Below are 25,033 nucleotides of genomic sequence, written 5' to 3'. Positions count from 1 at the left end.
AAATGTACACAATGATTGATCGTTTGACTGAAGCGTCGACACCATAATTCCGCTTTCGATGGGCCGAAGACACGGTTGTGTAACTGCCTGACGTCGGTTGTGTAACTGCCTGACGTTACTAAGCGTAAGTATAAACGTATTTGATCTAAAAATATAAACCTGCAGCAATTCATCCAATTGTGTAATGCACTTTTATTTTACGTGTGAAATGAACGTCAGGCGCACTAATACAACAAATTACTCGCAATATCATACGAAAAACAAAATTGATGACGTCATATTGTCCACTTCGTCTGGCGCCACAGAATCGGTAAAATGTGTCGAAATCTGGTGCAGCTCGACCTCATTGCTTTCGTAGACAATTAGCTATAAGAAATCAACATTTTGAAAAAGTTAACTTTTGTCTTTTAATGGTTCACCTAGGAGCAAACAACATCTTTACGAAACTAAGTTTCTTCACATCATCGGTTATGCGTAAGGTTTATTTTCGATATTCTTAATTTATGGGAGTTTGGCTGTATAATTATACTTGAGTTATTAATGGGTTTAAAAAAAAGTACAATTGCAACCATGAAAAAAGGTTAAGAAACAAAGTTGATAGGTATAGGGTGTAATCTGACTTAAGGTGATACAAAGAGTATGCCAGTCGAGTAGACCTTACCAAGTGACTAGACCCTGATGAACGCTGGTCCGCACAAAATCCAACACAGCTGTAGAAAATGTTCATTTAATTAATTTTGCGACATTTTACATTATAACTGTATCCTACAGTAATAAACTGAAAAAAATTAAACATATAAATGTAGGGGAAATGTGGGTAAAGCGGACTACCGGGGCAAAGTGGAATTTCGCTATATTTTATTAAAATATTGCGCCACCAAGCTCATATTATAATATGTAATGAACCGTGTCAATGCGCGTCTCGGACGCCATTACAGTTTCAATTTTTTGAAGAAACGAAGTGCTGAGCTTTGAAAGTTGATATTTGGATGCCTTGATCTAAGGTAAGGATTTTAAATAAATTAACGTATTAACTGCCAACTGTAGTAGCACATGCAGATAATTCTGTGTGTTGGTAACCAGTAACTAGGTGCATAAAACAAAGTAATGGCAATTTGAATTTTTTAGCAAAATTTGTATTACAATGTTTTTGTAAGCACATTATTATACAGGGGTAAGGTGGACTACGATGGTTGATATTGGGAAAACTTTGGAGTTTGCCCCTGGATTATTTATACCTTTTTGATTTTACAGATTTGTTCAGCAATGCCACGCAACTACCAAAAAAAAAACAACCAACATAGTTGGAATGAACAACATGACGAATGCAATTAGGGCTGTGCAATCGAAAACCATGGGCTACGCTGGTGCAAGTAAGACATTTAATGTAGGCCTACCGTACCCAAAACAACCCTATTTCGAAGAGTAAAAGGAACAAATGTGACAGCGGTGAATAATAAAAAGATATTAGGACGTTTTCGATCAACGTTTTCGAAATCACAAGAAGCCGAAATGGTCCAGCATGTCCTGAACATCTGCAGAAAGGGGCGTACTCTGCACAGCAGTTATATGCATGTCTGCAGGAGGCAACTATGTCCCGCCGTTCATAATATTTCCCCGCCAACGAATGAAGCCCGAATTGTTAGACGGTACCCCCCTGGAACATCATTAGCCTGTCATCCATCAGGCTAGATGCAAATGGATATTTTTACATCGTGGTTCAAGCACTTCCTATCCTTCAGTAAGCCATCAGAAGAGGACCCTCTATTGCTAATTTCGGATGGACACATCATACAAAAAAACCTGGACTTTATTAAAATGGCAAATGCAGTCATAAACTGAAGCACCTTGATGTTTCTTTTATAAGGCCATTGAATGCCTATTACTGGCTGTGACATAGTTTCTTATTGGAGAAATGTTGTGAAACGCTTATCTCAGAGCAGCGACGCCTTCCAATGCTGTAAATGGCTTAAAAAAATGTGGGATATACCGGTATCCTTTCAATCCGGATGTTTTTATTGATGCTGACTATGCTGCACCTGACATCTGTTAACTTCGCACATCAAAGGCAAGTATATATCTTTCCACTCCCAAAGGCATATCAAGAAAAAAAAACAGAAATGTGAAAATCACGCAAAAGAGGATGTGCCACCGTGCTTACAACTTCTCCCTACAAGAACACTTTGGCAGCGTCTAAGTCGCCCGTATCTAAGCAGTTATTCGTGAGAAGAATGTAAAGAATGCATCCAAGCAAATTACAAAACAAAGAAAGCAAGCTTTGTGCAAATGTGCTTCAACAGAAGACCCAGACTGTTTTTACTGCAACGAATTGTATTCTCTTTCTTGTACTGGCGATGGGTGCATCCAGTGTTCCAAATGTAAACGATGGGCACATGACTCATACAAAAAACCTGGAATTTATTGGAATGGCAAGATTAAATCACGTGTCGGTCGTATGCCTGCCTCCTCATTGCAGTCATAAACTGCAGCCCCTTGACGTTTCTTTTATGGGGCCAAAGAATGCCTATTACTCCCAGGAAATTGAAAAATTCTTGCGTACCTATCCAGGTCGGGTTGTGACACAGTTTCAAATTGGAGAAATGTTTGGAAACGCTTATCTCAGAGCAGCGACGCCTACCAATGCTGTAAAGGGCTTCAAAAAATGTGGGATATATCCTTTCAATCCGGATGTTTTTATTGATGCTGACTATGCTGCGGCTGAAACCACAGATATTACCCTACCGCTATCTGTTAGTAATCATACTACTAACAGCAACGATATTCCCTCAACCTCACATGAAGTAGATTCAGGCTTCGCACATCAAAAAAAAAAACAGAAATGCGAAAATCACGCAAAAGAGGATGTGTCACCGTGCTTACAAGTTCTCCCTACAAGAACATTTTGGCAGCGTCTAAGTCGCCCGTATCTAAGCAGTTATTCGTGAGAAGAGAAAAGAAAATCGTAAAGACTGTATCCAAGCAAGTTCCAAAACGAAGGAAGCAAGCTTCGTGCAAACGTGCTTTACCAAAAGACCCAGAGTGTTTTTACTGCAACGAATTGTATTCTCTTTCTTGCAAGGGCGATGGGTGGATCCAGTGTTCCCAATGTAAACGATGGGCACATGAAGCATGCAGTGGATGGAGTAAAGAGGATGGCAACTTTGTGTGCGAATTTTGTTTGTAAATTGTGAATGGTGTAGTCAAATATGTCATATTAACTGTGTTCTGTATATAAATAAAAGTTCGTGCTAAACGTTTCTTTTCGTGTAGGTATATTCTATATTTTGGTCAAATAGCGTTTTAAAATATCGTCCTAGACGCTGGTTCACTTTGCCCCTACATGTCGGGGTAAAGTGGACTTTCAAGGGGTTTGAAAAACAGGCGGTAAGATTTTAACGGGTACCCTTTTCAAACAAATAATCACGTGTAAATAGAGATGTGGTGTGCCACTTTTGACAGAATACGATAAACATTCATTTTTCAAAAGAGGGGGTGAACCCTGTCATAATAGGTCTTAGGGGGTCCGCTTTACCCACATTTCCCCTACTTTCCCCTACATATTTTTATTATACATAAAATACAATCAAACATTTACAGCAAGATGCAAACTAGTTGTAAATGTTAGGCCTACATTCGAGCGCAATTTGTTAGTAAGGCAGTGAACTTACCGTTTTGAGAGACTGGAAGTAGCAACTGGGGCCGAATCAATCGCCATCAAGTCCCACACGTGCATTTGATTGGACGAGTCGAGCGCAAAAAAGACCGATGATCGGCGATTGGACCAATCACATGATAAGACACGGTCACACTCAAGTGACCATGACATCAGAGGGCAATCTATGGAGAAAGTAATATGCTTATTTATCAATGTGTAAAACCCCGGTTATTGCGGCACACCAACAGAGCTTAAAACAATTCGGCACAGCTACGAAATATATGTCGATCGTCAATAGACGAAATCAGCAAATATCCTAGGCAGTCAAAAGAAAAAATAGGCAATTTTATTTGTAAAGAAACGTGCCTAAGGCGGTAAACATTTGCCGTATTACATAATTTTATCTTTAAATTTGGTGGTTTTCAAACATCCTAAAATTTCTAAAGCGGGTCAAAGTCCTGAAAATTGCAACTCTTTTCAATAGCTGGTCAAAGAACAGAGGCCTTTTAATAGCATTCGAAAACTGATACCTGACATTGGGGCTTTGTAATTTTTTTATTTTATTTTTTATCAAAACAGCTGCCAAGATTCATTATAATCACTGAAGTCCAATAATATATTTACAATGATATGTATGGGTTTCAAGCGTATGGTTAATCTCACTTTCCACGTTGGTGTAGACCAGTGGTTCTTAACCTTTGGTCACCTGTCGAACCCCTATGTTATTCTGCAAGCGCTCGCGAACAATTTAACGTTACGTGACACCTTAGCACATAAAAGGGATTCAAATTTAGATTGAAATAACAGCATTTATGTTTTAGCTGGCGTTCTCGCCGAACCCTTGAAACAGCTGCGTCAAGAACCACTGGTGTAGACTGTGAAAATATTTTTTTTTATGTTTATACTCATGGAAGTTAAGTCAGTTAAAAACTATTTTGATTTCCGGTGATAGAAAACAACATATGTTTTAAAAACCTGCTTGATGAGATATCAATTTTTCGTTTTGTTAGTTAGAATAATAGGCTTTTTATAGAGAGCGCACCGACATATTAGTTAAGGCGGTAACTTAAATTCGTATTTAATGCGCATTGCTTTACCAACTTTTCTTAACATTTTAAACGTAAAAGATCAACAATCTCCGTGTTACGTAATTCTTGTCTTTTTGTGGTTAAGTCTGTAAAAGCAAATTAAAAAAAGTTTGATTTGCGACTAATATATGACAGTTTTGTGTTATTTAACAGGAGTGGATCTAGGGAGAGGGATTAGTTGTCTCATCTTGGGATCGCTACTGAACTTCGTTTATCTTTGTTTCGCGATTGTAAGGCTACAGCATTCCATTTCCTTATTATATTAAGTAGGTTTTTACATTTTTCAGGTTGTGCTGTAACAGCCTCATTAGTCATCCCAGAAAGTGTGAAAGGCGCTCTACACAATGTGATAAGGATATCCTATATTAAAAGTCCATTATGTTGCCTGCGAGCGTTATATAGGTTGAAAGAAGCTTCTCACGTTTGCGATCAATAAAATCGGTAAAACGAACCAGCGCGCGGTTAAGCATTACTGAATATGCATCGTGATGAAATTTAAATCTGTGTTTCTGAAATTGAAATTCTGAATTGAATTTGTGTTGTAATGTCATTTATAAACTTAAACGTACCTTTGATATGGCTTTTTTGTGTAATTATACTAAAATCAGGTTCAAGACTAGTAAAATTTAATACACCCATATCGAAGCTTAATAAAACAATATAAAGACAGCAAAATAAAACAAGCACGCTGTTATTAGTGTGGCACACCCCTTGAAATGTGTATTAAAATCCATTTGGCAACTTTTATGCTGTTTTCGGCAATGTTTGAAAACAATAATTTTACGACTTCAGTATGCATGTTCATATTCGGTAATACCTTGCTTTGTCATAAAAAGGCAGACTGACCCTCCTTGATGAGAGGTGAGGAAAAATCCACCACAGATTCGACTAAAGGCGACACAAGTAACATCACCGGGACAGTTAGACGAATAAATGTTCTGCTTCTTTTCTCTCGTTAGACTAACGATGTCGCCCTAGGTATGGATCAAATAAGGTATGTAAGATTACGACGTATCCAAATTTGTGTCTGCTAACACGTAATACTACTTACGCTATCATTTCCAACATAGAATGTTTTAGCATCGGGACAGCAAGCGCAAGTAGTTCGATTCGTTCTAAAGATAAAGTGAGATTTAAATTTGCTGAATCAAAACGAAAACTTACAACATTGTGTTTTACCCGGGAACATCGAGGGTCATACTTTTGACCAGTTTTACTTGCCCTTGAGGTACTAGACCAAGGTCATCGTCAGCGTCCGATATAACATCCACCACAAGCTGAACGTATAGCGTCAATTTATACAAGTTGATTTCAGTAGAAATATTACCAAACCAAACCTTTGGGAATTTTGTGAGCCGTATGTTATGGTTGTCAATTACAATTTTCGTTAATACGATTTAAAAGCAGATATTCCAAAATTTTTTTGACTAAATGTTCAATTGTGGCATTCACGGCAAAACAAAAAGTGAACTTAGAATTTTTTTAAATTGCTAAAATTAAATCAATGCCACTCACCCAAATGCAAAGACGTGAATTTTCTTCTAAAGAAAAAATTTGGTCGGTGGAAGCATCTTGTGATAGAGGACTCAGTGTTAACACTGGGCTGCTATGTGCGTCTCCCCTACAACCTAAAATTAAATAATTCTCGGTACTTAATACATGTTTTTTAGATAGAGTACAATCAGTGGCGTATCCAGGGGGGGTTGGGGGTTCGGACCCCCCCCCCCTTTCGTAAGTGACAATATCGTTTTTTGTTCGTTTTTGTCAGCGTTTAAACTCACCGTCCGAAGCTGTGTGTTTTTTAATGTAATTGGGTCACGGGTCTTAAGCTAATGCAAGACCAAAATCAAACGCAAAACGCCGTTTTTCGTTTCTTGTTTGGTCGACCGTAAACGCAGGATATTTTTTCTCTCGCATTTCCTTATTCGTTCAGGCTGGCTGATTATCAAGTGTGTGTTCGACAATTAACAACAATAAATCAAGCGGTCTCCGCCTTTTTCTCGCTTATAACGTCGAGTTAGGCGGTGCTGATGTTTCTCGCAGTTTTCCATTTCATAAACTTTTCGACTATTTTAACGACGTAAGTGCGAATGACTTTTATACGTCCGTTTTGCTTAGATTTTAATGCTGTCTTTTGAACAGCGCTGCTTTACCATTGCGCCGTGGAGGGCTGCCAAGTGCGTCGAGAACAAATGGAAAACGTATTCAAAAATATTGGACTTATTTTTTAGTTTCGGCAATGTGATAAAACTTGCAATAAATTTAGAAGAAATGCCGTTATACCAAAAACAATCGCGCTTGCTTCGCTCGCCAGGTGTGCCCTCTCTTAACAAGGTTAACAACACTGATTTTAGAACTATTTAAGTGGCGTTTTTATGTTGTGCTAGTCGAGTAACACCCGGGAAAACGATCTTCGTTTAGTATTGCAGGTGGCGAAAGACGTGCTTGTAATTTAGCGTAGTCCCGTACATAGATCTACCAAAATCAATCACATATATTTCACGCTCTTGTTTTCGATTTACTCCTGAAGTTAACGATTGCACACTAAGCGGTATTATTTATGACGTTATCACAATCGCTATTTTATGACGTCATATCCGTCTCTATTTTATGACGTCATTAACGTCAGACGAAAAAGCGGGGAATTCCCCAAGTTGAAAATTCGAGACCCCCCCTTTTCAAATTTCTGGATACGCCCTTGAGTACAATACAAACAGTTTTAGGTGGACTACAACTCAACAATGTTTTAGTTTTGTACAGGATTCTAATTATTTTTTCTGTAGGTATGAACAGTATAGTTCTTCCAACTTTCGGATATTAAGCAAAGGATAAATTGAATATACCAGTTGTATATGTGGGTGACCGTAGCACATTGAGTTGTTGCCTTTCAAGTTGGACTCTTTGATGCATCGTTCCCGGCTCTTTAAGGTCGTATGCAAGTATGCAGCCGTCTTCCTGACCATGTCAATTTAACAGGGGTAATATATTAAATAGCAAGTGTAATAAGAATTTATTAAATAAATCAAAACTCAGAAAAAGTAACTTTGTGTAACGTTTAAACAAGGTATTACCGTAGCGGCAAAGAAAACATTCTTGCTGACGACAGCGAAGCAGCATGAAGTAGGAGTTGAATCACACACTAAAACCCTGGATAATACAACGTATATTTTTCAATATTAAATATATTTAGGTGGACGTGTACGTACAGTGACAATGGTTTGTCATACAGTTAACAATGTTGATTTTTTAAGTGGCAATTTATATACACACGTACGCCCCGTTATACACACACGTACGCATCTCGCACCTGTAAGGGTTTTCGGTGTCAGTTATCTTCCAAATGGCAATGAGATATTTTCGGTCAATTCGCGCAGAGAATTGTTGTTTAGCAGCGCTGAACGCCACTGCAAGCATGTCTACACCGAAACTGCAAGTCAGAATTTCCCGCCCTAAAGAAACAAAATGTGCACAAAACTCATTACACCATCTCTTATCACTACTGTATTTATCCTATTTTTACATGTGTACAAATGTTTGACAAAGAATGCATAATTTACTCGCAAGAAACAAAACATTTAGCCAACTTCACCACATGAGGGTACAATTGTTATTCTATCAAAATATGTTTATAACGTAATTTATTAGCCAATTTCTGTACCCACCTTGCAAGTATGATATGTTTGTGTTTAACTTCGAACAAGAGTCGCAGAACGACAATGAGCTCTGGCGCCCTTGCTGAGACCCGCTCCATAAAGAGGCCTCAAGAAACGACGCGTCCATTAGGTTTTGCGCATACTCCATGAATATGGCCAATGACTGTACGTCCTGGTTCATGGAAACACTTAGCCCCGTTGCAGTGTTCGGTGCATTACTGGGGTGTGTGCCTACAGAACAATTAAATCAAGTGCGACAATATATCCACGCACGTAGGCACGTTTGATGTTTTCAACTGCATTAGTTCTATTACCAATATTATTTTTTTATGAATTGTTAAATCAGCAATAGAGACATTAAAACTGTCATTGGCCGCTAGTACTCATGTTTTACAGGTCCGGCTAACTCCCAAAGAGGTGTGATTTTGACTGTTAGACATATGTTAATACTAAACATAAAAAAATGTGATGTTATCTAAACGCTGTCAAGCAAGAAAAAAACAGAACTAACACTGCCAAGTGAAGCGAAGGGGAATATCAGGTCGTGGTGCACACAAATGAAAAAAAGTTGTGTTGCCTACAGAAAGCGCGCGAGGGCGAACATTATAAACGGGACACACCGGATAAATGTCGGCTCCACACAGAGATATTAATTACCTCCGCTGCTTAAAGATCCGTCCTGGGGTTGTTGGCTCCATTTCTCAGCGATTTCCGGCACGTCGGTTTGTACCTCGACATGCAGCGCGTCGTCGTTGCACTGGCTACTCACCTAGCAGTACTTATCTCCGTTAACGGTGGCGACAATGCGATTTACACAAGATGAAAGGAGCACCATACAATTTAAAATCTAATAGTTCTATGCCCTCTCATCAAACCAGCTAAATATTTTTTTTACCACAAAACAGGAGTTTTACAAATATTATCAAATAACTCCCTTTTAAGGCCGTTTAGTTTTCAAAATCTCAACATAAACCTTAATAAGTCTTTAAGATAAAACAAAGTAATCTGGTAACAATATTACGCAAACTATAAATAAAGTTCAGCGTTATGGGCCAAATTATTAGCGTAGGCGAGATAATTTTTAAATACTCACTAAAATTAAGACATTTATAATATAATTATACAAGATTCAACTGCCCTTCGTTATAATGTTTACCTGCAAGACTTCGTGTTGTTTAACTCTTTACTTAACTTTACTTAACAAAGATTTTAAGCTAGGCAGGAGATTTATCGATCAAGAAAATATAGCTCTTTAACACTGTTGGCAATTTTTTGAAAACTTAAGCGTAATTAAAATGTTCATGGGAAATGTTGTCACATAAATCGCCAACAATGCCCAGATAAATTCTAGGAAATGTTTGTATACATTAACATTTGCTTTTTTAATATTGTGTTAACTTTTATTTTTTGGCAAATTTCAATGATGACCGCTGGCAGATTCTGACAAAAAGTTCTTCATCATAGAACATTATTATGCTGATGTATCGAAAAAACGAGAATTTTAGGTAGTTTAATTTATTTCATTTTAGTTGTTATGGTAAGGCGTAACGTATAACAGTAATATACCTGTCTTGAGTTCTGTGTGCCAAAACTTTTTATGTAAAAGTTGTATTCAGTAACTGGTGTCAGTTCAAAGAAGTCAAGTGACACAAAGTCAAGTTGGATGAGAGAAGACAGATCTTTATGCCGCTTTCTAACAACAAACTTAAATTAGTGTAAAAATAAGGGCTAACAATTCACTTCATTTACAGTACATTTAGTTTAGCTACGTTGTAAATATTGTAGATTGAACTAATTTAGGAAAATTGTTTAAAAAAAGTGGCAAATCCTAGATGGGGTTTGTTCTACAGTTTAGTGTGTTTTGTAGAACTAGGATTTAGATTGCAAAACTAGGATTAGACGCATATTACATATAACCCAAAAGCAACAACGTTTGCCAAGGTTAGTTTTTTTTTTAATTTTATCAAGGTAATGTAAATTTTAGGCTACTTACAACATTTTTTTTAGGATTCGACTGTTTTGTTTGTTGCCTTTAGAAGAGAAGTTTATATTTGTAGTGAATAAATTAGAAACATTCGATTGTCCCGAATCTAGATCCTCTGATGGTGTCTGAAATAAGAACACATATTAAATATTGGAATGTAAACTAGGTCAGTAAGAAGTACAGTTTAGCACTGTAACTAATAAATTTAGTTAGAGAAGCAGGGATTAGACAACGACGGCCGTTAATTGCAAGTATATGTGTTTGTAATCAAATTCCATGTAGAGTTGGTTGTTTTATAATACTGACCGATTGTTTTAGTAGACTTCTTGCTGACGATGTTCTAGCAGATGCAATACGTTCATTTTCCTCATTAATAGCTCGAATTATTTCGCTCATTTCGCTATTGTTGTCATCCATCTAAAGCAATAAAAAAGTCTTGGAGAAAACTGTCAGTAGATTACAAAAAAAACAGGCCTTTGTTCATGTTTTACCTTTAAAGTAGGGGTTAGAAAACGTTAATAGTACATTTTTAGGAAGCAGGTAAGAGAGAGGGCGGATACAGGATTATTGTGCAAAAAACATTTTAGAAGTTATGTCACAATATAACGACATAAAACAAGGTTAGTAACCGAAAGAAACCTGATATTTAAGTCGGAAATTGTGCGCAAGTTGAAAACTGAACTTGACTTTAAAGAGGGAATGACAATGTGTCGCGCAAATGACTATTTTTAATTTAAGATAACAACACTTTGTATGTAGTTTTAGAATAAATCGCGTCCTATCGAGCACCACACTTAAATTTCCTACTTATTAACTTATGTATGCCAATGTGTTGTTTTGTTCGCTTCATAAAGTCCGGTAAAGCTGAATTACCAAAGATTTGCTATACCTTGCATTTAGTGTTTTGGTTGCCGCGAAATAAGGTTAAAAAACCTTGATCTAAAGCGAAAACGAAGTCAGCTGAACTAACGCGATAAATCACTGTTTATCAAACTATGTTCAACAGGCCAGTTAGGGTCTGCGGGAATAATTCTTCCTCCGCGCACATATTGCATTTAATGAAGCATTGTGGGTCGAATAGAAGAGTTTTTGTTTTTTGTTTTTATAATACATCAGCATTTTAAGGGGTCTACCTCTCAACACAAGTTAATCTCTAACCTAAATCTCCTGCATCAACATTGATAAATGTATTGGATGACTAAGTAAAATTATAATATACCCGTACAGTTTAAAAGCATAAACCTATTTTAACAAACAATATTGTTTTTACAGGATTTTTTTGATGACTATCTACATCTTCATCATCCTCGTCCTCGAAATCATCTTCATAATTTTCAAACTCTTCATCATCATAGTTATACTAAAATACATTTATTAACAACAAAATTAAACTAATAAGAACTATAAATAAATAAAACTTTACAACGTGGATCATGTAACCATACCATTTCTTTTTCCTCATCTTCCAGAACTCTAAAAGAAATAAATATACAACCAATTTTGTTGGCATGATGTGATTATTCTAATTTTCCTGACTGGTTGATAGTAAGTTTTGTCAGGACACTTACTTAAAAAAATAAGTGAATAAAAGTGTTGCCTAAAATTGTTAAAAAATTGACAACTTAGGGAGGCTTCGTAAACAAAGTATGCGAAAAAATATGTAGTTTGGATGTGTCAAATAAAAGAGAGTTATCCAAAATAAATTGTTCTAATTTGATAGTAATGCATAATTCGTAGATGGGCTAAGCTCTGTTCGACTTTACTATATTAACAGAACTTATTCGGGGAGTAAATATAATGGTTTAGTTTTAATATAATGGAGTTTTGTTATTGAAATTACTTATATGAATGGGCCCAGTCTTTAATCTATACATATATATATATTCTATTTTTGATTTTTACATTTTAAGTTAGTTGACATTCAAAGTCCAAACACAGGTAAAACAATTTTCTATGACAATTTCATTTAAACAATTTTGTTGGACTTCATGGTCAGCCAAACTTATAGGCCTAAGAAAAAAAAAAACGTTTTAAACATAAGCAATAAGCAATAAGCATGCTACAAACTTAGACGACTCTGAACTCTCTGTGCTTGTTGTAGTTCTACCCTGAAACAACAAAGATTTTCATTATACAGTTTGCAACAAAAAATGTATTTAAATACTACTCACTCTGTGGGTTTTTCCATTTGCTTCTCTGTGAATAACAATGTTGCAGCTAGTTAAAAACTCACAAAATATATGTAAACTTGTAATTTTAAGTTTTAACAAATGTACCTTTCTGTGTAATCAGCTTTAGCAGTGTGGGTAGATCTCTTGTGTTTCTGATAAAATAAATCTATGTGAAACATTAATGAAATTATTAGTAAACAATTGTTTTGGTGTTTTTAAAGACAATACAAAGGAAATTAAAAATTAATAAAAAAAAATAGTGAATTAGAAGATTATAGTTGGTAAACAGTCCAATTTAACAAAAAGTTACAAAAATTCTAAATTAGAATTTAAAATATGTGTGTTACCATTACCGTAGTAACATGATTGCAGAACAATATAAAACTAAACCACGCATAAAAACCAAGAAGATAAAAAGTTTATTACATTACCAAATTTCGATTTTCATGTACTTCCAATCTATGAAAACACAATTCTTTAAAAAAGCATAGAGAGTATTAAAATATTTACCAATAATACAGTGAAATATTTAATATCACTTAAAATTATAACTGATAATATTTTACCGTTGTTTTTCTTCTTTTTGTTTTCGCCTTTTTTCCTGAAAATTTTTTAGAGATTTAACACAATAAAAATTTGTTTTGCCTAATGAAAAAATGCTAAACACCAAAACTACAAAAAAACTGTGCATAAAAACAAGCAAAGTGGCTATTCGAAATACAAAAAAGTCAAAATTGTCAAAATTCACTTGTTAGGTCAAAGTTATTTTAAATAAAGATTTTATTAAAAATGCACATAATTGTTTACAAAGTTAAAAAATGTATAGTCAGCGTTTTGAAATTGCCATTCAGCTAAAAGTTTTTTAATTTTATCAAAAAAATTAGTTTTGAATTATATTCAACAACAACTTAACTGTATTATATCTTCATTAGAGCAATATACAGTATACACGAGCCGGCATATTTAACCACCCAGGTCTTTTTTGGATTAGGCTTAGCTCTAACTTTGTTTTTGCTTTATAGTTGTGTATCTCTGAACAGTATTTGCTGTATTTTTAGCTTGTGATTTGCAATTATCCCATTTCCTATTTAGATAATATTCTAGGTCTTTGTTAATTTTCTGCAATTAATTTTAGGTCGTATTTCAACTGCTTACACAACATTTTTTAAAACAACGAACATCTTGTTTTTTTGGCATTTTTAATAGATGTTAAAAAATATCAACTGGGCATTTTTACAAAAAATATCAACTGAGCATTTTCAAAAATAACTGATTTGTGTGTGACTGGTAGTCAGTAAAACACCAAAAACGCGTGGTTGACAGTACTTCAAACAACAATATGTTGTTTAAATTAATGTATTTCTTATAGGTCAAAATTTTTAATTTTTTGGTCAGTGCTTTTTAACCCGTGGGATGGTAAGCACTTGTGCAGATGAAAAAAATTGTAATGCGGATGAATGGGTGAAAAGGGTGCATATTATTATTTTTTATTATGTGTAATACAGTAATCAAATAAGCTGGTGCGCCCACTTATGTGTTACAGGTACAGTAATATTGTCTCTCAGTGGTTCATTGCTGCTTAAGCTATCTATTTTATATTGGTTAAGGTAACGGTTTTAATACACAAACCCTTTCATTGTTAATTCACAAATAAAACTAAAGGTTGCAAACTTACTGTGCTTTGTTTTGTGCGGATGGAAATTTTACGAAATAAAAAAGTGCGGATGGAAGTTGTAAAGGTTGAAAAGCACTGTTTTAGGTCAAAAAATAATCGCCCCACAGATTAGCATAAATTTGTATCAACTTGTAATAGAAACAATAAAGCAAACATTTTTTCAGCAGTTTCCTAATAAATAGTTGCTCTAGGCTGTTTGTATGCCAGGTGGAACAGGGCCATGTGCTCAGTGTGGTATGCTTGGTTGTAAAGGCATTTTTATTTTGGCAAGATTACAACAGTACAGTATAAATGCTGAAAAACTAGATAAACATCTATACTTGACTTACAATTAAAATAAATCAAAACATCACAATTTATGTAATGGTAATTTAAATTAATTGTTCTAAATAAAAAAAAAAGCAAATTAAAAAACTATATAATAAAACGGCAAAATTTTGACAATATCTTTAAAGTGTCACTGTCTTACTTTTTCAGTTTCATAATCTTCAGGCCTGTAAAATAGGTAAATTGTTAAATATGATAAAAACAACCACAAAACTGTAAAGTGAAAACAAATACCTTTGTTTTCTTCCACTTTTGTCATGATGGCGACTTTTCTGTAATGTACATTTTGACTAGCATTAATGGCAGATAAAGAGATATACTTATGATACAAGATAATGTCCTCTAGTGTACTTAAAATGGTAAGCATAATTATACCACCTACACTTCAAACAACTGTAATAAGGATATATTTGATTTCTTTTTCACAGCATTTTTGGTAATACATTAGCAAAAAAGGCAAAAAAGGAAGTTTTAAAGGACATAATACCCACAGCGTAGAGCTATAGTTTAACATATAAATTATAATATCTTTTATAGAATAGAGAAACATTTTCTCAGAAAAAAAGCCTGCATTTATAAACTGAAGTAAAAAAATCAGTAACGATTTTTGCCCTTTAGAGCATAAGACTTAAAATAAATGTTTTATCTTGCACAACAGGACGGTCAGAGCCAAACAGGATCTTAGACAAATTATAATTAAAAAAACTATGCTGTTTTAGCATGTTTTGTTTCATTATGTAAGAGAGTCTGGTTATAAACTACAAAAAATTAAAATGCAACACATACAAAGTTTTATTTCAGTTAAAAAAGTGTTGTTTTTAGGAACCAGGTAACTCACCCTTTCAGTTTCTCCATGTCTGTAAAATAATGTTTTTTTAAATGAATGTGTTTTTAAAACAAAATAAACAGCTTGTGGTGATTTAACATCTCCAGATTGCAACTATATCCTTAAAGGTCCAATACATTAACACAGACATAATCATGGGATAATTTTACCAGTTACCACATAAAATTAGTTTAATACAGAAATTGATAGATTTTAATTTTTTTTATTTTATCTTGTTTTCTGGTGTTGTTGGTGTAAAGCAGAAGTGTGTTTTTGTTATACAGTTTAACAGCAGAAAAAAGTCACTTTAGGTTAAATATATATATTATCTTTTTTAGTTGATGGATTTTGTGCCGTATATTTATCACATGATTTGTCTTGTTTAAATAAATATTCTCTAAAAGTTGGTTAGCACTATTTCATAAGTAATTTTAGAAATATGGTTACACTTCAGTTTCCAAAAAAAAATTACAACCCACATTTAGAACATCAACACCCTCATATCAAATCAGTAAACTAACCTTAATTTTTTTTCGGATTTCTCCCGATGCTTTCTTTCCTGAGGTTAAAAATTATATCAAAGTTTCAAAAAGATAATCTCATTTGGAAACTAAACACGACAAACCTTTAATCCACGATCATTATTTTCATCTTCATGCAACATTTTTCTGAAAAAAAGTAATAAATAGTTAAATGGGTATTGATGATGAGACTTTAACAATAAATGTTATAAAATAAACTTACTGCTCAATCTCTTCATTATTCTTATGCCTTCTTTCCTAATTGAAAATATTAAAATAAATAAAATTAAGTTGTGGAAAAAATTAATGAAGCACATAATATTATTTTGGTTAGCACAATATTGTTTTAAATTAGGTACCAAAAAAATAATTTATTATCAGTGGCCAAATTTTATGCAATATTGTATTGATTTCCTGGCTTTCTACTTCATTTTTTGGTTTCTTTTTAACTTTTATATTTTAATTCAAAAATACTTTTGAAATGACATGTTTCAGCATTAATTTATATGAAAAAATCACTTAAATTAACAATAATTTAGACTAATTACTACTTAATAAAAGTCACCCGTTGATAATCTCCCGTGGTCTTTATGTCTCGTTCCCTGTTTTTGTGTCTTGTTTCCTTGAGAAAACAATTAAAAGAGAATAAATTTAGTTTCTAGTAAAATTTAAAATCTAATATTTTTTAAAAAAAAAATTAGGGCATGTTCAAGTTAATAGTGAAAGCAAACGTATAGCAATTAAATATTTTTTTTAAATGACCAGCTTTAAAAGGCAGTAAATCAATTTACATATATCAATTTGTTACAATATGCCTACTACAAACAAAATTCACCCTTTCTTTCCCTTTCTCTTGGCTGTCTCTTGTTGCAACATTTGAAAATTCGTTGCTTGTTTCCCGTTCCTTTTCTGTTTTCCTCCTTAACTTCTGTTTTTCCTCTTCGCGGGTATATTCTTTTTTACTTTTCTGCCTCTTTTCTTCTCGCTCACTGAAAAGTTAAAAAAAAGCATCTTTATGATTTTTTTAGTTGAAATTTAAAAAAAAAATCATTAAATAAAAAATATTATATACATGTCTAGCTTAATGTCGATAAGACTTTAGATGAACAAGATCACTTAATGAACATTTTATTTTAACAAGTTATTTATATACTTGTCCAGGGTAAACATTTTCTTGTTTTTAGAGTTTTTAATAACTGTAAGATTTCAAAGAACACCAAAGGGATGTTGCAAACAACGACGTAAAAAAGTCTGCTCTCTCAATTCCCAAATCGTGCTGTTTTCCAAGGCCACTAAATCGATTTTGGTGTAAGCATTTATAATGAGGATAACACCATTCACATCACAACAGGTGTGACGCTCTCGGCATGCTACAAGCACTTGCTAAAGGACCAAATATGGCTAATTATTTTCTTATCGTTTCATTGCTCACGTTCTCTCTTCAATTTTTTCCTTTGTGTGTTTTCCATGTATTGTACAAGCGTTAGGTGTCATTCACCCTGTAGCAGTTTTTTAATTTATATAACTATGCCTGGAAGCAACAGTTGATAAGAGATTTACCTGGATTGTTCGTGTGAAGACTTTCTGTGCTGTGATTCCTCATGTTCATTCAAAAGCTAAAACAAAAACAATAAGGTATGAGTTACTGAAAAAGATAAAAACCTATATTGTATATACTACTTTATATAAACTGTTGCTACCAGGCATATTAAATCAAAAATAAGGTTTCAGCGACCTATTCAACTCACTTTCTTTCTGGTATATGACATCTAATGCTTGAATACAATGCATGACAAAAACAAAAGAAAAATGCATTCAACAAGGCAATAAAAAAGACTTCATTGCAAAAGAGTCTAGCTGAGTTATAAAACACAGCTATAATTGGATTGCTGTATATTCACCCTATTTATCTACATGGATAGCTAAAATAAGGAACCATTTAGGCATGGCTGAAAACGACTGAGCGAAGTTGGTCAATTTAACTTTAGGGCAGGGGTGTCCAACTTAAACATGTCGGTGTGCCAATTTTTATCTTATAACTTCCTTCCGTATTTAAGTTTAATAACTAATTCTTTCTGTTAATATTAAAAGTCCTTTTTTTACAAATAATAAAAAACGTTTATTTGTACATGAAAAATATTTCTGTATTTAATAAATCAAACCATTATTGAACGAAAACTGCTACTTTGAAAACGTTGGTTTTTAGCCAAACTCGGCAGATTAGCCTTAAGATGTGTAGTAGCAGTGCGCATTACTGCATCGAAGTATCCGTCGGTGAGCTGACTTTTGAGTATTGTTCCTTTACACAAAACTATATAATTATGTGAATGCTAGCCTACTACAGTATAGTATTATAATATCAGAACTAATTGTTAGTTGTCGTAATTGTTGCGATTGTTTTATATTGTGAATAAACAATTGACAATTAACTGTATAACAAATTTGGTATTTTTGACATTTGGCTAAATAACAAATTAAGTATTTTTCGGGGCTTGAATGCCATTTTTTATTAGGTTGCATGCCTCATTTGGCCGTGTTTTGGACACCCCTGCTTTAAGGTCAATCAAAGTAAAAAAATAAAAAAGTGCAGCACAATTGGTTAATATTAAATTCAAAATAAGAAAGACTTTTATTTTTTTTCAGGAAACCTAACTTATTTTTATACTGTAACTAGTAATAGAATAATTTTTGTTTATCCACATTTTCACTATTCTATATGGGAATGTTCTGAAAGTCTTGTGATGAAATATGGTTATCACAAGATACAGCACTTTAAAATACATACTAAAATATAGTACATTTAGCCTAGGTAACAAGGTGTTTTTCTTGTTATTCATAAAGCAATATAAGTAAATAAAAACACCTTTTCCAAATCTTGATATTTTGATTTTCTTTCTCTGGGCTTTTCACTCCTTGATCTTTGGTCTTTTTCTGGAAAAAGTAAAAAAATCACATTACATTATAAAGGAATAAAGCTAAAATATTTTTTATTTACAAATTTTCTCATTATTCAAATTATTTTAAGTTGAAGAATGTATGTGCCTAGCTGTTTTATAAAAATCAGAATTGAACTTTATTTTCAAAAATACATCTTGGAATTTGAATCTTTGGAATTTGAATTTTAGCATAGACAAGAAAACTGGGTTTAGAGCATAAGAATCATTGGTTGACAGAAATTTAAAACACTAATAATGCATTTTGAAATAATATGAACTGTGTTTCATATAATATTTTTTGGAGGGAAATGCTGTTATAAGGTTTTTTATGGAAAATATCCTGCAAAACCTGTGAAACTTTTAGTGTCAATAAATATATATATGTTGCAATTAATTACTGTTTATACCTGATGCCCGAACATTACATTTAAGTTGCTGCAAATAAAAAAAACATGCACCTGCTGTGGAATTATGTTTCACTCTCTGATGAGATTTTTCTTCTTTGCTATGTAAAGCTGATGACAATTCTTCCTTTGTCCATGTATCGTCTTTTCTCTTCCTATGAGATCTCTGAACACGTAACAAAATCAATATCATAAGAATTTAATATGGCACTGGAAGTCAAAAAAGAAGTCGCAACACCCTACACAGCAAGCAACCAACTACCAAGGTAAAGTTTTAAACCTGATAAAATCACAGCTATTATTAAATAAAAAGCTATTATTATATATGTAGTTAAATAGGGGCATTACTTCAATATTAGCTATTTAGACTTCAGATGATCACTTTGAACAGACAAAGACAAATTCTTTTCAGTTTTTGATGGTTTTGAATTGGCCAGTGAAGCAGCTGGACATTTTTGTGACCTTTGTGTTAGCGGGGTTCAAGTTAGTGAAGTCGTCTTATGATGATATTTTACATAACATCACAGTAATAATATTTCTGTATGCTAGACACATGCGGTTGCTAAGGCTCTCTATAACAACAGAATAATTTTCCGCAAAAACAAGATTAGGTTCGTTTTGTAATATAAAGAAGATTTTGCCTGTCATCTTTATCAGGGTTGCCAGATGGCCTAAAATTCGGACAAAAAATGATAAATTGTCCTAATTTTACCTGCTGTGTCCGATGATTTGTAAATCATTAGGACAGTAAGTTTTCTGTCCTACTTTGGCCGTATTTATTTGGAACATTGAATAAAGTAAAACCACGGGCTTATGAGGCCTACAAACTTGATTTATGCCCACTTTAACCACGTAAATCCAAAAATTGTTCGCGCTTCGCGCGATTTGATGCGTATTTTTACAGTAATTCAATGCAGCACAAAAGCGTCAGGTGTAGTATAGGGCGCTCAAATTTAAATTTAGGCCAACTTACAATAAAATTTATGCTGGGTTTACAATAGGTTACAGGCAGAGTATTTCTACCTTTTAGTGAAACATAACTTTTTACGTACATGACCTTCTTCCAAATACTACAGAATTCCGGTAATAAAATTGTGGTGTTGCAGTTTTGGCAAAAGGAAATCAAATTTACAGAAAGCTTTATTGTTGCACTGCTTTTAACGACTAACCGTTTTGTAAATATGTAATTTTTGGCAGCTCACTAAGAATCAGTTACCTCCGTTGATTTCCATTAGTCTCGCACTAGGTGCATGTTAAATTATTATTTGTCCTAAAATGTACGAATTTCACACCAACAATGTCCTAATCCTAAACCAAGCATCTGGCCGACTTGATCTAAAGATAAAAAATGTCAACAGAATGACAATTAAATCCGACACTGTAGCATCGGGTAACACTAATTTACGGAATGATGAATGGTCGGAATGGTCGGAATGCTCACTAATTTACAGAATGGTCGGAATTGTCGGAATGGAATGAATAGGGCCGAAACTAATATGATGAATGGTCGGAACGGAATGAACTGTCGGAATGAAATGAACAAAGCTGTAGGAACAGAATGAACTGTCGGAATGAAATGAACAAAGCTGTAGGAACAGAATGAACTGTCAGAACGGAATGAACTGTCAGAATGAAATGAACGAAGCTGTAGGAACAGAATGAACTGTCGGAATGAAATGAACGAAGCTGTAGGAACAGAATGAACTGTCAGAACGGAATGAACTGTCAGAATGAAATGAACGAAGCTGTAGGAACAGAATGAACTGTCGGAATGAAATGAACGAAGCTGTAGGAACAGAATGAACTGTCGGAATGAAATGAACGAAGCTGTAGGAACAGAATGAACTGTCGGAATGAAATAAACAAAGCTGTAGGAACAGAATGAAATGTCGGAATAGAATGAATTGTCGGAATGAGATGAACGAAGCTGTTAGGGTTAGGAATGAACTGTCGGAATGAAATGAACAAAGCTTTTAGGGTTAGGGTTAGGAATGAACTGTAACACTAACCCTAACAGCTTCGTTTTCTATTCCGACAGTTCATTCTGTTCCTACAGCTTCGTTCATTTCATTCCGACAGTTCATTCTGCTCCTACAGCGTCATTCATTCCATTCCGACAGTTCATTCTGTTCCTACAGCTTCGTTCATATTATTCCGACAGTTCATTCTGCTCCTTCAGCATCATTCCGATAGTTCAGTCTATTCCGACAGTTCATTCTGTTCCGACCATTCATCAAATTAGTTTCTGCCCTATTCATTCCATTCCAACAATTCCGACCATTCCGTAAATTAGTGAGCGTTCCGACCATTCATCATTCCGTAAATTAGTGTTACCCGTAGCATCTCAAAAAAGAATGACTTTGCTTTACAAAACTCGTGGAGAGCCCACTATGGAGAGTATGATGGGAAGTGCTTTTATTTTTTTAACAGGTAATATTATATTCATTATTTAATACTATTGTATAACCCACCCTAACCTGTACCCTAACCTGTACCCTAACCTGTACCCTAACCCTAATAATGTACGTTGTGGTAGGATTCTAGACCAGCGTCCAACTTTAAATTTCTTATGAATAATAATGAAAGCTGGCGCTCTTTCACTATTGTACGTTAAAAGTTAGGTAAAAAAAAAAATTATACCACAACGCATATTGTTTGGGTTAGGGTGCGGGTTAGCGTTTGGGTGAGGGTGAGGGTGGGTCAAGTAATATTATGTTTATTATTAATAATAACTTGACCCACCCTCAACCAAACGCAAACCCGCACCCTAACCCAAACAATATGTGTTGTGTTATGCGGCATTTGAAGAAATTTTTTTTTTTATTAATTTTTACGTACAATAGTGAAAGAGCGCCAGAAAGCTAGACATAAAAAAGTAACTTGTGTAGTAGGGGTTTGTAAAAAAAATATAACAATAAATAAAAAACTTACTTGGCTCATGATCCAACACTGGTGTTCGTCAAATTAGTAATTAAATTGATCAGTAAACCTAATTCAAGTTGACTTTTAATTCACTGCTGAGTGCAATTACAAGATTTTCTTTGGACGATTTAGTCAAATCTACCAGGTCGATAGAAGTTTAAAGGAAAAGTTTAGTCATAGTAAACCATCGTTTTAGGCAAAATATTTGCGTCATATACATCTATATAATATATTATTTCAAAAGTAAAATTTATCTCATCTACGATTTTTAATATGTTCTTTAAAATACTCATGCACTAAATCTACGTATTATCGATGATTAGTTTTTAATAATAACATGTCGACCTTGTAAATCTTAAAGGTAAATAAGAACGTTTTCGTAATAAATCTAGCTGTTTAGGTAACATTATTATAGAATCGCGTAAATCATAAATTTATATTCTACAATATAATACTAAAAAAAAGATCAATGACGTAAAAAAAGAAGTAACATTTTAAAATAAGTTCCATTGGTTCAAGGGTTGGTGACCATTGGTTCACACAATCTTTTTGATGAAGAGCTCAGGCACCGTCAAACACAATTGCAATGTTTATCTACACTATTTTATAATTTATTTTTATTACTATTCACGTGGAGTTTAATTTAATTTATATTTCTAGCGACCAAAATATATTAGGAAATTGCTATGTAACTTAAGCAATTCTGGCGTCACCACTTTTGAGTTAATGATTGTGTAGCGACTCCTACCTCTACTTAGCGGTGATTATCTGCACAACGATCTTCCTGTGGTATTCTATATGTCGCCTTCTTCTTATATCTGCTTATATGCTTTGTGTCTACTCTCTTCGAGAGAGACCGCTCTGTCTCTCGACAGACTGGATCACGTCGGGGTCACCAGTGTAGGGCATATCATAGTTGTGGATAGCCGCTGTTGGCTTGTATTGTCCATTCCATCATAGAAGGTCGAGTAGAGGAGAAGCGAGGGAGGCCAGAGAAATTTAGGTTACCGCTATGTAGGTAGGCTTACAGAGTCGCTACAATTGCATGGTGGTCTGTTAATACGCTTGTAGAGAAACGGCGCATGTCTGTTTGTGCTTGTAATTATAGCATGTTCGCCTGTTAAAGTGTTAAATATTTCACCTCAATACCCCTTTCCTTTCCTGGCCGTTCTGGCAAATCCAGCCGGCATTTCGGCTTATCCCCAACGCAGTCGCTCTTGTGCTATATAGTGTCACGCGGCTGCTTGATTAAAAAATACAGTCAAGATGCATGCCTTACTTGCGATACGTGTTTTTACTGCGCTGTAAACCATTTCATTGAAAGCGAACTATGCTGAATTATGTGAATGTGCAATAAATCTATAAGCGACCTGACATTATGCTCTTTGGAATGCTATGACAATTTGTTTAGTTTCGATTTAGTGGAGTTTAGATAGTACGGTGGCCACGTCTCTTGAAAAATATATACGTTTAAGTCCACCACCAACTTTAAAGTTTAGCGAGAAGATGTTAAGAAATTTGCTAATCTAGGTGATTTGTTTACTCAGTAGGCGAATAATTTTACTGATTTACTGATCCACTGGTCCCCATCGGGTTGTTAACCACTCAGGGTCGCCGGATTGATTTCAGGGCAAGGGCGGCGACTTTTTTGGTTAAGGGCAACATAGACCGCAGGCGAGCGTAGCAATCCGAAATATTGGAGGGTCCGGGGGAACTCCCCCGGAAATTTTTTTGCGGCCACGCTCTCTAGATTGGCTTAAAATGGTACCAAAAATGTTTTAACAAATGTCAACCATGTCATTTTTTTTATAATTTCCTTCGCATAATATTTAACGCTGTGAAAACAATATATCATTTTTCATGAAAAGGGCACTTTTACCCCCCTGCCCCCCTTAGCAAAGGGCAGGAGGGGCGCTTGTCCCCCCCCCCCTCTCCGGCGTCCCTGTAACCACTGGTCACCATGGCGGCTGTAGGGGTCGCGTCTCTGCTAAACATTATATGGCAAAGCGATGTGTACAAAAGCCAAACGAGACTTGGATCTTAACTTAATCAACTGACCGAACTGAACGCAGCTGAACAAATGGCTCAACTCAACCAACTGAAATAATGTAACGGACAGAAGTTATTATGCTGACCGTTAGTACTGTGCTAGTGTGCTTGTACCTTAAGCTATTCTTGTAAGTTGATTGCCGTTCTGATGTTATTCAATAAACTCAGATACGTTTAATACCTTGCTGTGGCTAAGCTGCTGGAACACGCAACCTTCGAACTACCTTTAACAAATGAAGGTATTATACGGACTGTTACTACCGTACTATGGACCCTTTTCCTATTAGTCTAGCCCTGCACGGCCATTTGCACTTGGCATGACCTGAGTTGAAACTTAGACTAGATTTTCAGGTGTAGGCCTACTATTTGCGATCATCTAACTAAATGCAATGAGAATTTTTCCGATTAAACCACGTTCCATAACAACAGGGGTTGTGAACAAAAAGGCGCTACAAAACATAAACTTATTAGATCAAGAAATTTATTCTTTTTGCTTCAAAAAACGTTTTATTGTCTCAAATCTTACACAGATTTCCGTCTTATTCCAAAACTCGTAGACAAAGATGGTGTTGGATATCGATAGGCTACCACAGCCAAAATTTCAAATATTTGTTTTAAATGGAGAGGAGAAAAAGCTCCCGAGTCATTGGTCCCTATGTTCCACTGGTCCCACATCTACCCTACGGGTAGCTTGATTAATTGAGTGATATATTTTACCTTATCATGTAAATCCTTTCACTTGGTAAATTCATGTTGGTTAAATGCACTACAACAGCGCTAACTAGTTTACCCTGCATCTAAACCTTACAAACATGCCACTTC

General features: G+C 34.7%; 1 protein-coding gene and 1 pseudogene across 1 annotated transcript; one reads left to right on the top strand and one right to left on the bottom strand.

The window, feature by feature from the left end:
• Window positions 1-178: 178 nt before the first annotated feature.
• LOC146164203 (cytoplasmic dynein 2 intermediate chain 1-like) lies at window positions 179-22,251 on the bottom strand. The gene is made up of 34 exons (XM_083380687.1): window positions 22,172-22,251; window positions 19,295-19,406; window positions 18,764-18,825; window positions 17,461-17,516; window positions 16,736-16,889; window positions 16,466-16,522; window positions 16,124-16,158; window positions 16,005-16,047; window positions 15,901-15,938; window positions 15,392-15,410; window positions 14,788-14,825; window positions 14,696-14,720; window positions 13,118-13,152; window positions 12,983-13,010; window positions 12,657-12,703; window positions 12,552-12,576; window positions 12,448-12,488; window positions 11,826-11,853; window positions 11,675-11,740; window positions 10,687-10,797; window positions 10,390-10,505; window positions 9,963-10,089; window positions 9,054-9,165; window positions 8,406-8,627; window positions 8,051-8,192; window positions 7,815-7,890; window positions 7,587-7,698; window positions 6,259-6,371; window positions 5,923-6,020; window positions 5,795-5,858; window positions 5,561-5,717; window positions 3,669-3,837; window positions 662-710; window positions 179-366 (listed from the first exon to the last, which is right to left on the bottom strand). The coding sequence occupies exons 1-34, from the start codon at window positions 22,178-22,180 to the stop codon at window positions 250-252; spliced, it is 2,703 nt and encodes a 900-aa protein (XP_083236813.1). The 5' UTR covers window positions 22,181-22,251; the 3' UTR covers window positions 179-249.
• On the top strand, window positions 1,267-3,184 carry LOC146164204 (uncharacterized; annotated as a pseudogene).
• Window positions 22,252-25,033: the final 2,782 nt, after the last annotated feature.

The sequence above is a fragment of the Ascidiella aspersa genome, chromosome 2 (assembly GCF_963924565.1).
Source record: "Ascidiella aspersa chromosome 2, kaAscAspe10.2, whole genome shotgun sequence".
NCBI lineage: Eukaryota > Metazoa > Chordata > Ascidiacea > Phlebobranchia > Ascidiidae > Ascidiella > Ascidiella aspersa.
Note: the sequence above shows the minus strand (reverse complement) of the source record. Positions and strands in the feature narration are given on the sequence as shown.

Coding starts and splice junctions, on each gene's coding strand:
- LOC146164203 (XM_083380687.1), bottom strand. Junction 10,798..11,674: donor AGGACGAGGATGATGAAGAT/GTAGATAGTCAT, acceptor TTATTGCTTTAG/ATGGATGACAACAATAGCGA. Junction 10,506..10,686: donor GAAGTCTACTAAAACAATCG/GTCAGTATTATA, acceptor TTCTTATTTCAG/ACACCATCAGAGGATCTAGA.